This window comes from Notamacropus eugenii, chromosome 6 (assembly GCF_028372415.1).
Source record: "Notamacropus eugenii isolate mMacEug1 chromosome 6, mMacEug1.pri_v2, whole genome shotgun sequence".
Lineage (NCBI taxonomy): Eukaryota > Metazoa > Chordata > Mammalia > Diprotodontia > Macropodidae > Notamacropus > Notamacropus eugenii.
The window spans coordinates 27,859,623-27,875,617 of record NC_092877.1 but is presented as its reverse complement, the minus strand read 5'-3'; the positions used below and the strand labels follow the sequence as shown (position 1 = coordinate 27,875,617).

Sequence of the window (15,995 nt, the reverse complement as noted above, 5' to 3'; positions counted from 1 at the left end):
CAAGGCCACCTGTGGCCTTCTAGGTCCTTGGGCACGCGCTTTGGACCGAGTTCAAGTTTTACAGAACAAATCCTCTTATTAAGGATTTATTGAGTTTGGATTCAGTCAAAGGGCTTCACTTGAAGTCTCCGTGTGGCCACATTAGGTCTTAAAAGGCCAAAGTACCTACCTTAAGGGTTTTCCAGATAGAGGCCTAGAGGAGAAAAAAAGGTTGGGGACATAAACCTGCATGGTCTCATAGAAAGAACTATAGATTCACAATCAGAAGACCTGGGTTCACATTTGACTTTTATTATTATGACTGTCTAAGACTCTGGCCAAATCACTTAATATTGAAGTCTCAAGTTCCTTGTTTGTAAAATGAGGTCTTAATTGACCTTAGGCCCTTTCTGATTTGAATCTATTATGAGAGAAAATGAAGGAGGAAGGGAGGAAGTAGCCAAATAAGGTAGAAGGAGGGGAGACACATGCAACTTTGGGAATAGACTCCCAATACCCTTGGGTGCCCACGAACCCCAGGGTTATTGGTGACCTTCTGGTAACTTTGGGCAAGACATCTAACTGCCTCAGTGACATCTTCTGTAAAATGGGGATTGACAGCATCTAACTCCTAGGGTTGTTAGGATAAAATGAGATAATATTGGTAATGAGCTTTGCAAACCTTAAAGCATTATGTATTATTAGATCCCTGCTTTGTTCACTGGTAGCTTTTAATAAATCATAGGATTACGCATCTTGAGTTGGAAGGGAGCCATTTAGTGCAATCCTCTTATTTTTCAAATAGGGAAACGGAGACATAGCGAGGTGAGGTGCCTTGGACCACAGCAAGAGGCTAGATAGGTTCGGTTCTACTGTACGTGCAAGAAAAAAAGAGAATGAGTTGTGCCCGGAGTCGGGAAGACCCGAGCAGCATTCGACCTCAGACACCAGTTTTTCGACTCTGGGCAAGTCCCTTAAAACTGTCTGCCTCAGTTTCCTCACCTCCTTCACAGAGTTGTTGGGAGCTTCCAAACAGGTGATATTTTTAAAGTGCTTAGCCTAGTGACTGGCACATAGTAGTAAGCGCTAAACAAATGTTATTTTAAAAAAACAAACAAACCTTCCCCTGGATGTATTCAAAACCCAATTTCCCCTCTTCCCCTCAAATCAAAGAAGGATGCTGCTGTTGCTGCTGGATCCTCGGGATCTTCACCACCTTCTCTCTGCTCAGCGCGACCTGCCACCCTCTGCACCCAGAGGCTCCCTCCAGGCCCACGCCCACACCCCTTCCTCCCCAGGACAGTATGTGGTCGTGCCGCCCTTTAAGGGGCGGGCTTTTCTTCTCCGACACAAAGTAACTTGATTGGAGTGAGCCTACCTCGGACTTGCCAAGCCTCGGTGGAGCCTGGGTGGGAGGAGGGAGGAAGGAGGGGAGGAGGGAGGGGATCTCCGTCGCCGAATAAAGGCGGCGGAGGGAGGAGAGGAAGGGAGGAGGCTGCCCCTCCTCCAGGTCGGATCCGCAGCCCCGTCTGGGCTCTTTGAAACTTTCCAGTGCGTCTGCCGGGGCCCCAGTTGCAGCCGCCGGGCGGGCCCCAGGGCGGCCACTGCGGAGCCATGAACCGGCTGGCCAAGCGCGGGAGCGAGACGCTCATTGAGATGGTGGCCACCGACGGTAGGTTCCTTCCCCCCTTCCCCAGGGGCAGGGCGCGAGGGTGGGGTCCCGGGCCAGCCCCTGGATCCGGGGGAAGGAAGATCGGGTGGGCTGGCCGCCTCTCTGTCCCCCCAGCCCTGGGCTCAGATCCACGGAGGCGCAGGGACCGTGGTGGGCAGGCGGGCATGCGGCGGAGTCGGGCCGGGACGCGGCGGCCCGGGGCCTGGCTGCTAGTGTTTCTTCCCACTGCCTTTCAGCTGAACCCTGGCTTCTCTCTCTGCGGGCTGCGCTCCCACAGCTGCTGCCCAGGTCCCCACGTGGGGCCGCTCTGGGCCTGGACAGGGGCTAAGCTCATGGGTCGGGCCGGGTTCGCCCAGCGCAGGGAGGACCGGAGCTCAGCCAAGTCTATTCGATTCCAGGAACGCGTTCTCCTGAGCTCCTCCTTGGCCAAAAGGGCGGATAGCGGCCCCCCAGCCTGGGCCCCCCAAAAATGTACCCCCTTCTCCATGCTCCCAACCCTGCCCTGAAACTGGGGGCAGCCTCGTCTCCCCCCTTGATTTTCTGCGGTTTGGGGGCAGCCTCTAAGGGAGGGAGCCTTCCTCCCTACCATTGATGGGGGTGGAGGGCGGGGTGGGGCGGGGAGGCCTCCCCCTTGGAGCCGCGCTGAGTAATGGAGACTGCAGGCGGCCGGATGGGCGGAGGTGAAGGCCAGGACCGGGGATCGGAGCACTGCTTGGAGGGGTGGGAGACCCAGCTTTGTGTACCTGGACCCAGCTGGGAGAGTCAGAGGGGCGGGGAGAGCAGAAGTGAACGCGGGGGCACCACTCACATTTTCCGGGCGGTGGCTGTTGTAAAACCTGCTGCTTCAGGAAAGGATGTGACCCTGGTATTGATTCCGGGAGATACCCTCAAGAAGCCTTGGGTGAGGAGGAGGTGGCCATGGCACCCGAGTTCACGGGGAAGGGACCACCTCAATTGTATTGCTTCCTTCCCCCTCCCCCTCTCCCCACTTAAGAATGGACGTGAAGGGAATCCTGGCTGTCTCACTAGTGTGCATTTTCCCTCTGAAGTACCATAAACAAAACAGGTTCTATATAAAGACTTGTACCCCTGAAGGTCTTACCTGGTCAGGTTCACAGTGCGTTCTGTTACTCAAGTTTTAACTTAGACACTGTGTATGTTCTAACTGTTACTCAGGCAGATTTTAACTTTGCCCTTTAATCCTCTGGGAGCATATTCAGTCCTTTAAAGGCATTTTTACAATCCTGTTTTCTGTTACCCTACTGCACGTTTTCCAAAAAATATATATAGCCTCTGATTTAGTGGAAGGAGGTGATTATTGCATACAGATTTGGAATGAAATCTTCAGGACCACTGTGTCCTCCCTGAAGAAGCTTATTGCATGCTTTGTTGTAGTCTTGGAATGTTTGGAAGTAGGCCTGGTATCTCTCTCAGAATTGGAAGGGACTTAGGAAGCCATCTAGAGCACTGAAAAGCACTGAATCCCAAGGCAGAGGATATACAGCTTCAAATCCAAATTTGCTACTTACTCCTTCTGTGACACTGGGCAAGTCACTTATCCCCATGGGCCTCACTTTCCAGATCTGTACAGTGAGGCAGTTGAACTATGTAGCCTCCTAAGTCCCTTTCATATTTAAATTAAATTCTCTGTAGTTGCATAGGAATCCCTTTTAATAATAGCTGTTGCCATGGAGCTCAGATGTTTGCAAAGTGTTTTATAGAACATCTTTTCACGTTGCAACATACCAAAAAAAAAATCATCTAGTCTTCACTTGAAGACCTTTTAACTGAGGGAAACCCACACCTGTCAAGGCAATGTTAGTGTGTTTTTCCTTACATCAAGTCCAAATCACATTTCCTTCTGGGCCCTCCAACTGGAGGCCAGAGCCATAAACTCCAAAATCTCCATATAAAGAAGGTTCTCAGAACAGTCCTCTCCTTATTTCCTAATAACTGTTGCCTATGAACTTGACCAAGGCTTCTCCATCATGCCCCTGAGCTGAGGTCAGATTTGAACCCAGGTCCTCCTGACTCCAGGGCCAGTTCTCTATCTACTTACCTCTTAGCTGCCTCTCCCCCCCACCCCCCATTAGATCCTAAGCTCCTTGAGAGCAAGGACTGTCTTTTTTTGTATTTGTATCCCTAGTTCTTCTCATATAGTAGGTGCTTAATAAATGCACAAATCTACTTCCCCACAAGTTCTTCCCATTTCTCCTAGTTCTGTTCTTTGGGGCTAAGCAACAGGCCCAATTCCCTCTTCCTCATTACACAATATTTTTGCCAACTCCTTCCATATTTCAAGTCTGCCGTCTTCTCTACCTCAGAGACTTCTCTTCTCCAGGATAAATGTGTTAAATTCCATCAAAACCTGCTAATAAATGCATGCAGACATACATACACACATGAATGTATGGGCCATGTGGAAGACACATGGATAGATGCATCTATAGATACATACATGTACATGTGTATATACACACATGGGCACACCTACGGTTATATGTGTGAATGATCTCTAGTACTCTTACTATCCTGGTTGCTCTCCTGTATAAGCTACAACCCACTTCTGAAAGTGGGTTGGTCAGAACTGAACACAGCACTCCAGATAGGATTCCAAGACGGCAGAGTAGAGGGTCTGATTTTTCTTCTATTCAAAGCACAAGAACAAGGGACAAAGCAGTCCCTCAAACATGATATTATTTCTTCCACATATTAAAAATCTGATGAGTTAAGAAATATAAAGCTGCCAAAAGTTTTCATAACAATAATAATTTTAATAGTATATTGAGTTTAAAGGGAAACAATAAACACCGTTAGGTGACAGCATAGAAATCTGAACTTTGGACTTTTCTATAGATCCTAACTGTTTAAATCAACTGATTGGCTGGCTTTGTAGGTGTACTGATCAGTAGGGTATGGGTTCAGTATTTTTTAGGATAGTAGTGAGGAAATCAGTTCCTGGGGCTATTTTCTTGATAGAGAAATTGGCTGTCTCTCATCTGTAGGGTATTAAATTTTGCTACTTTAGTTTCAATGGTGCCAAGGTCTGACTATCCGCATCAGGTTGATTTTTTTCTTTTTCTTTAACATAGTTTTCTGTAATTCAGTGTAATCAACTTATCTGAAGAGATACTAGGAGCTAAAAGTTATGGGGCTCGTCTTGTCTAACTTCTGGCCTTCTACATGTAATGGAGAGTTAATTCTTTGAGATGGTAGAAGGGGAAAGGGAACAAGGGTTTATTAAACACTTACTATGTGCCAGGTACTGTGCTAAGACACTTTTGAAATATTAACTTATTTTTAATCCTTAGAATAACTCTGTGGTGTGGGTGCTATTATTTTCCCCATTTTATAGTTGATGAAAGTGTTACAGAGTTTAAGAGATTTGTGCAGGGTCACATGGCCAGAAAGCGCCTGAAGCTGAATTTGAACTCAGATCTTGGTGATCCAGGGCCAGTGATCTCTCCACGGCACTGCATAGATTGGTATATCTTTACCCTCAACGGTAGGGCTCCCATTTTGACCTAGGCCTGGTTTTACTTATTAGGACTAATATATGGTGAGAACGTAGCCTGCATTTCATCTTATATTTTCTGCTCCTTCTCAGCATGCTTTCTAAAAACTCTCCTGGGTGGGTTTCTTGCCCTTGTTCATCTGCTCTGGTGCTGATACTGGCACGAGCATTCCTTTCTTGCCTGAATCTCTGCTTCTATTATTTGCCCTGGGGTGAAAAAGAACAGATTAGTTGTTCAGTGAGACTCAGGCACTGACTAATCTAATTGTTTTAGGGGGAGGAAAAATTGGAAGATCAATGACTTTTGGTGTCCACTCTTCCCCCATTCCTTGCTTAGGGGCACAGACTATAAGGTGTTGGGGGGGGAGGAGGAAAAAAGCAAACAAAAAAACAACTGTGGTTAATGAACAGGCAAAGTAGAACCACATCAAGCATTGTATTACATAATCAAGTTAAAGTCTTCAGAACATGTCACAGAGGCCCAGAGTCTTACTTGTGGAAGGAACCTCAGAGGTCTATCTAGTCTAATGACTAGTTGTACAAGAAACGCTTTCACATCCCTTGAAAGTGGCTAACAATTCTTTCTCAAAGCCCTTCAGTGAGGTGAACTTGCTACTTCCCATGGGGGTCCATTCACTCTGGGGTGGTGGCAGGTTTTTTTTCTCTCCAGCATCAAATCTAAATTCTCCTTGCCTTTAGTTCTGTTCTATGAATGCAAGCAGAACATTTATGTAGGTGCCAGCACAATCACAAAGAGGAAGCATGGTGCAGTGAAGAAGGCTGCTTTGGGAATCAGAGGATCTGGTTCAAATTCTAGGATTTCTATTACTAGCTACACAATCTTTTGAGCAATTCTCTGTCTTATTACTACATTAGGGTTTTTATTCTTGACTACCTTAAATTTTTCTACCAATACTAGTGTGTGTGTGTGTGTGTGTGTGTGTGTGTGTGTGTGTGTGTGTGTGTGTGCGCATATAGGGTAAAATAGAAATTTTTGGTTAATTGAAGTGATATCATTAATTGAACCATGTTTGATTCCCAAGAAATGGTTGGCCCCTTACTACCTTGGGATAGATGAAATGGTTGACCTTTTATTTTCCTGGCCACGGGAAATGATTGGTCACTTACTTCCCCAGTCTGTAGAGTGGTGATAAAAACAGATCTGCTATGTGTCCTAGTGTGAGTTCTAAGAGAAGCCAGCCCCAGCAAGAAAGTGACTCAGAGCCATTGACTTGAAATCTGGTCACCATCGATAGCATGTGTTAGTGTTTCAGCTAGGCTGACTGAAGCCTGGCGCATCATCTTGTTTCATGAGGATGACTCTGGTGAAGAAATGGAGTGCTCTTTATCTTATATCATCATTTTTAAAAAGTCTCAGGCTGAGAGCACCAAGAACAACTTAGTTTTAGGATTGAGGATCTGGAGCCAGAAGGGGCCCCAGGAGGCATTTAGTCCACTCAGACAACAAGCATTTCTCCATTGTCCTGGGGATACAAGGAGGAGAAATGAAACAATTTCTTGATTCAGGGGATTCTTTACAGAATAAATGCAGAGCAAATATAATAAGAATACAAAGTACTTAGAGAAGAAGACTGGAAAGTTGTGCTTGAATTGAGACTTGAAGGAAGTGAGGCATTCTCTGGGGCCAAGCTGAGAAGGAGGAGTGTATTCTAGGCATAGGACAGAGATGGGAAATGGGCTGTTCTAGGTGAGAAATAGAGAGAAGGACAATTTGTTTGCATATAGGAATGGGGGTAATGTACAATGAGGTTGGAAAAATTGGTTGGGCCTAGCTTGTGACTGGTTTAAACACCAAAAAGAAGAGATTATATTTTATTCTTAAAGCATTAGAGAACCATTGGAATTATTGTGGGAGTTACATAATCAGAATCAATATGTAGGAAAATCACTTTGCCCACTTCCTGGGGGAGAGTGGGGAAAGACTTGAGGCAGAGAGTCCAAGTTGGAGGATGTTGCAAGAGTACAGGAAAGAGGTGATGATGGCCTAATGTGGGTAATCAGAAGGGGAAAGATGTAATAAGAGTTGCTGTGAAGGAAAGAATGTCAAGATTTGACCACTGTTTGGAAATATTGGGTGAAGGAGAATAAGGACCTGAGGAATGCAAATCAGAGACACCAGGAAGATGGTGATGTTTCCTCAACAGAAATAGGGAACCTTGGATGAGGGACAGGGTTTTGAACAAAAATAGGGGCTCTGTCTTGGACTCGATTTTTGAGTTTGATATGTTTATGGCTCATCTAGTTTGAAATGTACAGTAGACCATTGGCAGTGTGTACCTGGAGGTCAGGAAAGAAACCAGGGCTGATAAAGTTCTGGATGCATAGAGATGATCATTAAACCTATGATAGCTGATGGCCTCAAGTGAAAGAGAAGAGAGGGTACTGTACAGAGCCTTGAGACACACCCTGTGGTTGATGGGTTAAGAGGGCATGAATGCAGAAACAGCAGTGAAGATGGAGAAACTGATCAGACATGTAGAACAATTAGGAGAGTATCATGAAATCTTTTAATCTAACATCTTCAATTTACAGAGGAGGAAACTGAGGCACAGAGAAATGAAGTGATTGCTTAAGGTTGCACAGGAAGTTGTAGAACTAAAATCTGAACCCAAATCCTTTGCCTCTGTAACTGGGGCGCTTTTCCATTCAACTTGTCTAAAGTCACACAGGTGAATCCTAGCCCAGGTCCTCTGATATCTAGTCCTGTATACTTTCCATCTTTCTGTGTTAGTCCTGGATCTTCCACTAGAACTTCTTTTTTTGGGAGGGGGGGGAGAAGTGAAATTTTTTTCCAATTCATTTATTTATTTTTAGTTTTCAATGTTCATTTCCACAAGATTTTGAGTTTCAAATTTTCTCTTCATCTCTCCCCTCCCCCCACCCCAAAACACCGTGCATTCTGATTACCCCTTCCCCCAATCTACCCTCCCTTCTGTCACACCCCTCCCCTTATCCCCATCTTCTCTCATTTCTTGGAGGGTAAGATAGATTTCTATACCCCATTACCTGTATTTCTTATTTCCCAGTTACATGCAAAAACATTTCTCAACATTCATTCCTAAAACTTTGAGTTCTAACTTCTCTCCCTTCCTCCCTCTTCACCCATCCCCACCGAGAAGGCAAGCAATTCAATATAGGCTACATGTGTGTAGTTTTGCAAATGACTTCCATAATAGTCCATAATAGTCTTATGAAAGACTACCTATATTCCCCTCCATCCTGTCCTGCCCCCTCATTTATTCTATTCTCTCTTTTGTCCACTGGAACTTCTTGTATGACCTTGAATAAGCTGTTTCCCATCTATGGACCTCAGTTTCCCTATATAGTGTTAATATGCTTAGGTATTTGAGGTTTTATTTTTCTGACAAGTTTGTATAAGCAGAAATTACCTCTCTTCCCACCCCCAAAGCCTTTCTAAGATAAAATACACCCACCATAAACTAAAATTTAAATTTGTTCCAGTTTCAGATTTCTGCTACTTAAAATGGGAGGTAGGATGGTGTACTTAGGGGACCCCTCAGATGATCATCTTGTTGAGGTGTAATATACTCCACTTACCTACCACTACTTTGTAGAGAAGTAGTGTATCATATAATAGGGAGATGGAAGGGACTTTCTTATTTCTAGATGGGGAAACTGAGCCCAGAGATGTAAATTATCTAAGGGCACATAGGGAATCTTAGTGACAGTCAGGATTTGATCTTAGGAAAGAGATCTGTATTTGGAGTCAGAGGATATGAGTTCAAATTTTGGCTTTGCTCTGCAGTCAAGATCAGTGATCCCCAAAGTATGGATCCTGAGGGGTCTATAAGGCCTAAACTATTTTCATAATAAGCCATTATTTGCTTATTAAAGTGCCCCTTTTTTTTTCCTGCTACATATCTGTATGAGGCTGCATGTTTTTCATGTATTTCAACCAAAACAACATTGCCGCTGATTGAATAAAGCAGCACATAGAAGAATCTAGCTGTCTTTTATTAAGCTAAGACATTAAGGAACTTTGCAAAAAATATGTAAAACAGATCATTCTCACTATTTTTATTGTCTTGGAAAATAGAGTTATTTTTCATAAAAATATAATTTTAAACATGTAAAGTTATTATTTTTAAATGAATTAATAATTTTTGAAATGATCCATTTTAATTTCTAATATGGTAAATATTGATAGATGTAAGTCACATAAGCAAATACTTTGTTGTTTTCAATATTTTTTAAGAGTGTAAAGAGGTCCTGGGACCAAAAAGTTTGAGAACTTCTAGGTGGGAAGATGTTTAAGATTGTCTTCTAGCTCCCAAATTGAAATTTTTGAACTCCCACTAACTCGCATTCACCAGACTGCCTTCAGAATGCTTTCACCTACATTTTCATTGGAGCCTCTTCATTTAGGTATGGTATCCCTTATTCTATTGAACTGAAAGGTAAGAAAGTTGGAACTGAGCAGTTAGGGAACCCATGTTGCCAATTGAATCATACAGTGCCTGAGCTGAAAAGGACCTTTAAACTCACATTTGGATGTAGCTTTAAAGGGCTTTCCTCACAATAACCCTGTTTTTACAGTGGGATTCATGAGATTATGAGATTTGCCCACTATCTTGCAGCTAGTACGTATCACAGCTAGGGTCTGAATGCTGATCTTTTGACTCTGTCTAGAACCGGACCAAGCTGCAGAATGTGCACACTGACTTTAACTCCCTTGTTTAAAAATGAGGAAACTCACTGGGGAATGGCTAAATAAATTGTGGTATATAGCTGTGGTGGAATGCTACTGTGCTGTAAGAAATCATGGCCTCAGAGATCTTAAAGAAATATGTGAAGACTTGAATGAAATAAAGAGTGAAATGAGCAAAACCAAGAGAACATTGTATATAACAGTGATATTGGTTTTAGAATGACTTTGAGTGAATAACTATAAAGGATATGTAAAGAAAGATATTATCTGCATCCAGAGAAAGAACTGGTAAAAGAAGTATATATAAAATAATTTTACATATATATGTATGTATTTGTGTATGTGTATATACATATATAAACATAAGTTATATGTGTATATATTACATATATATGTATATACACACATAAATATATATTAAATATCTATTTTATATACATGTGTATATACACATTCTTATACATACACACACATACATGCATGCATACACATATTTGTGTCTAATGGTAGCCATCTGGGAGAGGGAGGGAAAAAATAAATTTGCATGATAATGTTAATATATATTTTAAAAGAATAGCAAGTTGTACACAATAGATTTGCAGTTTCATGTGCAGTCATTTATTATTCTATGCTATGGAAATGCTTGTTTTATTCCATAAATTAAAAATAAAATAAATTTTTTAAAAATGAGGAAACTGAGGCCCTCAGAGATTGTGACCTGCTTGAAGTCTGACAGTTGTTAGTGGCAGATTCAGGATTAGAACCCACGCCTCTTGGACTCCATTTCTCTCTCTCCCCCTCCCTAGTACAGTCCTGTGATTTCATCAGTGTGGAAGGCTTCTTGGTGTGGAAACTCCCCCCAGTGCTGCAGAGCGCCAGCTTGTCTTAAAACATATCCTCTTAGAGTAATCTGAGGAATGTTAAGTAATTTGCTTATGGTCACCTGCAAATATGTGTCAAAGGCAGGCCTTGAACCCAGTTCTTTTTGCTTCTAAGCTTGAACCCTTAACTTTTGGGCCACATTGTTTCTCTGCACTCAATCCTGTGAATGTCAGTGTTGGGCTTTTATTTTTTTTTTTAATTTTTTGTTTCCTTCTCTTGCAATATGTATTATAGAAACATTTCAGAAATTACAAGATAACATATCCTATGTGAAAATGATTTGAAGCTACACACGCCTCTCTCAAAATAGTTTAGAAACTCCATTTTTGACACACTGACACATTTGCTCCCAAGTGTTTACCCACAGTTCAGATTACTTGTAAGTAATAATGCAATGCAGCTCCTCAGATGCTAGGGACATATGGCTAAGAAAATATGACTAGAAATGTTGCTGGAACAGATTGCTATGGGACAAATGTACCCAAGTTAATTTACACAACTACAGGGGACCTGACCACATAAATTCCCTCGAGGATACACATTTCAATTTATAACATTCATTTTAAAAAAATTGAGTTCCAAGTTTTCTCCCTCCCTCCCCTCCTCACTCCAAGACAGTAAGCAATTTGATATAGGTTATTTATGTGCAAGTTATCAAAATCTGTAGTGAGGGGACATAGACCCTAGCCATTGTTTAAACAGTTCTGATTGTTGAGAAATGTTTTCCTTAGGTCAATGTTGCATCTATGGACGAGGTGTCAGACTCCTCAGTAAGACTCCCAAGTGCTCAGGAATCAGATCAAAATATAATTAGGAAATGCTTAATAATAAATAAAAATACAATACAACACCTGCAATGTGAATTTGTAGTTTTTTAAGTCAATACGTGTCTGCAGTTCTATTTGAGTTTGACAATTCTGCTTTGCAATTTACAACTAAATTACCATAAATTTAGAGACAGAAGGGGACCTTACAGATCATCTGGTTCAACCCCCTCATTTTACTGATGAGGAAAAAGGATGCAGTAGGGTATAGTGACTCCTATAAAGTCACTTGGGGAGTAAGAAGTAATTGTTGTTGTTCAGTCATTTTCAGGCATTTCTGACTCTTTGTGACCCCATTTGGGGCTTTCCTGACAAAGATACTGGAGTGGTTTGCATCTCTTTCTCTAGCTCATTTTACAGATGAAGCAACTGAGGCAAACAGAGTTAAGTGACTTTCCCAGGGCCTCACAACTGGTACACGGCTGAGGTCAGATTTGAACTGGGGAAGATGAGTCTTCCCTACTCCAAGTCCTGCTCAGTGTCACCTAGCTACCCTCAAGTAGCAAAGGTATGATTCAAAAATTAGAGTCCTCTGACACTAAATCCAAATTGCTTTCCAGTGCCCATAGATTTACCCTTCCTTCCCCTGTCTCCTCCACACCAAGTGGAATAAATCCAATCCCTCTTCTGCTTGATAGCACTTCCCTTCTCCCCCCCCCCCCCCCCCCCAAGTCTGGTCTTCACTAGGCTAAATGGTTTCTCATTTAACTGATTCTCATATGGCCTAAATTTGCCCTCCTGGTTGTCCTCATCTGGGAACTCTCCAACATGTTGTTATTTCTAAAATATGGTACTGAGACCTGAACACAATGCTGCAGAAGGGGTGTGACCAGAGGCTTGATACCATGGGAGAATCCCCCCCTTATTCTTGGGAGTCTTGCCTTTCTCCGTACAGGGCAAATTCCTGTTAGCATTTTTGACTGCCAACTCACAACTGGCTGACTCACATTCAGCTTGGAGTCCACTAAAACCCCCAGGCTCTAGTCATCTGGAATTTGGGCCTTTTTTTTTTTTTTAATATGTTTAGGCTGGAATAAGCTTTATTTTTATCTGTCTATGAGGAGTTTATTAAGCACATTCATAGGGTATGTGGTTTACCTAATTCAACTGTATGAAAGGCTCTAATTTCTTAATGACAGTTTGATGAAAGTGTTTAGCTTGGAATTTCACTCATGTGGTCTCTCCTTTGCATGAAGAGTAATGGAAGTTCAGTGTGCTTTTTATTAAAAGTACTTCACAAACTACTATTTATTTCTTGTTGTTGAATCATTTTGGTCATGTCTGATTTTTTTTGTGATGCTCATTTGGGGTTTTCTTGACAGATGCTAGAATGGTTTGCCATTTCCTTCTCCAGCTCATTTTACAGATGAAGAAACTGAGGCATACAGGGTTAAGTAACTCACTCAAGGTCACATAGGTAGTAAGTGTCTGAGGCCAGATTTGAACTCAGACAGATGAGTCTTCCTGAAGTCTTCGGACCTGGCACTCTATCCACTGTGCCATATAGCTACCCCTACAGTTTGCTTACTTACATGAATGAAGTAGACTTTCACTCCTGTGTCTGCCTGTTTGATAATAGAAACAGAAGCAAGGAGAGCAACCAGTGATGATATCTGAACTGGGAGGGACTTAGAGGTTGGCTCTTCACCCCCTCATCTGATAGATGAGGAAACTAAAGCCCAATACAAAATAGATCTTAGTGTTTGTAAAGACTCATGTTACTCTAAGAGACACAAAAGTATACAAATTATGTGATAATAGGAAACTTTGGGTTTGCTTACTTTTAAAAGAAAGTAGAAAGCTTACTTTAAAGGAAAGTAAAAAGAACCCTATCAATGAATTTATAGATGGTAATCCATAGAAAGCTTTAAAACGTTAGGTCTTCCTGAGCCCAAGAGGAGCTCTCTATACAATTCACCCTGCTGCCTTTCAGAAATTATCCTAGGACCATAAATTTGGAGCTCGAAGGAACAATAAAGGTCATCTTAGGCTAAACCACTTATTTTCTATGTGTAGGAAACTGGGGCCAAGAGAAATGAATTGGTCCACCCAAGATCACATGGGTAAATAGTAGGAACAGAATTTGAACCTAATTTATTGGATTCCAAATTCATTGTCTCTTTCCAATAGGGTGGTCTCCATGCACGGCATTCTATCTCTGTTTTTGTCCATATCACTGAACAGATGCCTCCCAGTCCCACATTTAGAATATAGCATTTGCAGAGACAGGCTTTTGTCTCACCTCATTTCTACTTCTCAGAGTCCCCAAAATTTCTTCAAGATGTGGGGCAGGTGCTACCTTTTCCTATAGGAAGCCTTTTCTAATCCATGGAGTCAGTGCTCTCTGTCTTGAAAATACTTTGAATTTTTTTGTCTATACGTTGTGTTTATTTACCTATGGACATGTGTCTTTTTTTCCCCGCACCTCCTTGCCCCCTCATCCATACTATAAGCTTCTGTATGACATAGTTCTAGCACATTTCCTGGCATATTGTATGCCCAAATAGTTGCTGTATTGAACTGAATTACAACCTTTTAGCTGGCCATCAGTAATGCTAAGGAGAACATGGAGAATGGAGGTTCCATATACAGTACCCAGTTGACTCATGTGATTTATTTGTCCTTTTAGGTTAAGTTTAATATGGGGAATATTTGAGTCAGAAGCTAATTAATTAAATTAGGGCATGATACATAGAGGGCATTTCTTAATAGTGCCTTTTGTTCAAATAGAAGTACAGAGGCAGCTAGGTGGTGCAGTAGATAGAGCACAGGGCCTGGAGTCAGGAGGAGTTGAGTTTATATCCAGTCTCAGTTACTTATTAGCTGTGTGACCCTGGGAAAGTCACTTAACTCTGATTGCCTTTCCAAAAGCCCCAAAAGCAAGCAAACAAAAATGTTTCATTTCTTAACTAAGATCCTTAGTGCCAGAAACTTGTGTGCTAAGACCAAAGTTTTGAGGTATTGAACAAATATGGAAGTTCACAGCCCCTAATGGACAATTATAAATGGAGAGATAATTTCTAGACCTTGAGATGGCCTTCAAATGTTGAGTCCCGGTGCTGGTGACTGGTTGTGAATCATTTTACTTCTTGAATTTGTATCCATTTCATGAAAGGGGGCTTGGGTTGACTTCTGAAATACTGAATTAACAAATCAAAATCAAGTCTTTAAGAATTAGCTACCCAGAGACACTCTTTTCCCTTCTTATTTTTAGAAGGTGCTGCGTGGCAAGCTACACCCCCAAACCCATATTCATTTCAGTGGGATTTGCTAGACTCACTGAGTTCAGTTCTATTAATAGGTTAGAGTGCACAGATCTTTTATATCAGCTGCCACTTTTCACACTGAGATAAAACTACTTGGAAATTACTCCACCCGTGATAAAGGATTTCAGTCCCCCTTGCTGAAACAAACCAAAACAAAACATTCTGGCTTCTTGTGCTAGATTTGTAATCAGAGAACCTGGGTTCAAATCCTAGCTTTTCTACTTGTTACCTGTGTGACTTTGGCCAATCATTTTCTTTCTCCAGGCTTCATTTGCCTCAGCTGTAAAAGGAGAGAATTATAGTCAGTTGGTGACCTCCAGGGTCTATTTGAATCTCAGTTTTTGATCTTATGATCTGAGTAATGTTAGACATGCTTTATTTCTCTTTCTTCTTTATTGATTATCCAGATAATAGCCTCCTTTTCCCATGTGTAAACATCTGAAAGTTATAGTCATCAATGAATGTGGCATAATCTTTATTTCTAAAGGCTTTTTTTCCCCCAGGATATTAATAAGGTAATGGATGACAATTAGGAAAATTTTGGCTCCTTATGCGAGCTATTTTTGAAGGTCATAATTTCCCCTATTACTTTTGAATAAGGATGACCAACAGATAGGATTTTAGTCAGCCAGTCTATTTAGATCTCTATCTTCTTTTTCCTCCCCACCCAAAATGCAAGAGTTTAAAAGCAGTAAATATAACATGTCCCAAAATCTTAGTGCAGTTTAAAATTTTGTAGCTTAAATATTAGGATTAATTTCCAGTGGCCCTTACAGCTCTGTTATTTTATGCTTCTCTGAAATCTGCTAAGGGAAGGAGGCAGAATAATTCTTTCATAAGGAGATCTCATCAATGTGGATATTGCCTTCAAAAATGCAATTCTCAATCCATATAGGCCTTTTCTTACTTGTCAGTTCTTGTCTGTATTTTTTGAGTCTTCTGTAGAGGGCCCATCCAATATTTAGGGGCCTTCCTCTAAATCTCCTGACATTGCATGAACACCATATAGCCAGAAAAATGGGGTGGGCCTGTCCTCAGCAAAAGACTATTAAATGATTTTGATTTTGAGGTTTGAACTCTTGATTCAGAAACCCTCATCTCTTGTTCTCTCCATGGTTTTCTACTTTATATTATTATTTTAAATTAGATCATATTATTCAGATCTTTC

At 41.8% G+C, this 15,995-nt stretch overlaps 1 protein-coding gene across 5 annotated transcripts in view; it reads left to right on the top strand.

Annotated features, from left to right (window-relative positions):
• The first annotated feature begins 1,355 nt into the window (after positions 1 to 1,355).
• The window catches only part of ANO5 (anoctamin 5), a 138,419-nt gene continuing 123,779 nt past the window's right edge, over positions 1,356 to 15,995 (top strand). For 4 of the 5 annotated variants that reach the window (XM_072619336.1, XM_072619335.1, XM_072619337.1 and 1 more), the window contains exon 1: positions 1,461 to 1,651. In XM_072619336.1, coding sequence (XP_072475437.1) covers positions 1,594 to 1,651 — 58 coding nt within the window. In that variant the 5' untranslated portion in view covers positions 1,461 to 1,593. Of the gene's footprint in view, positions 1,652 to 15,995 lie in introns of all 5 variants that reach the window. The other variant, XM_072619338.1, reaches the window with a different exon arrangement.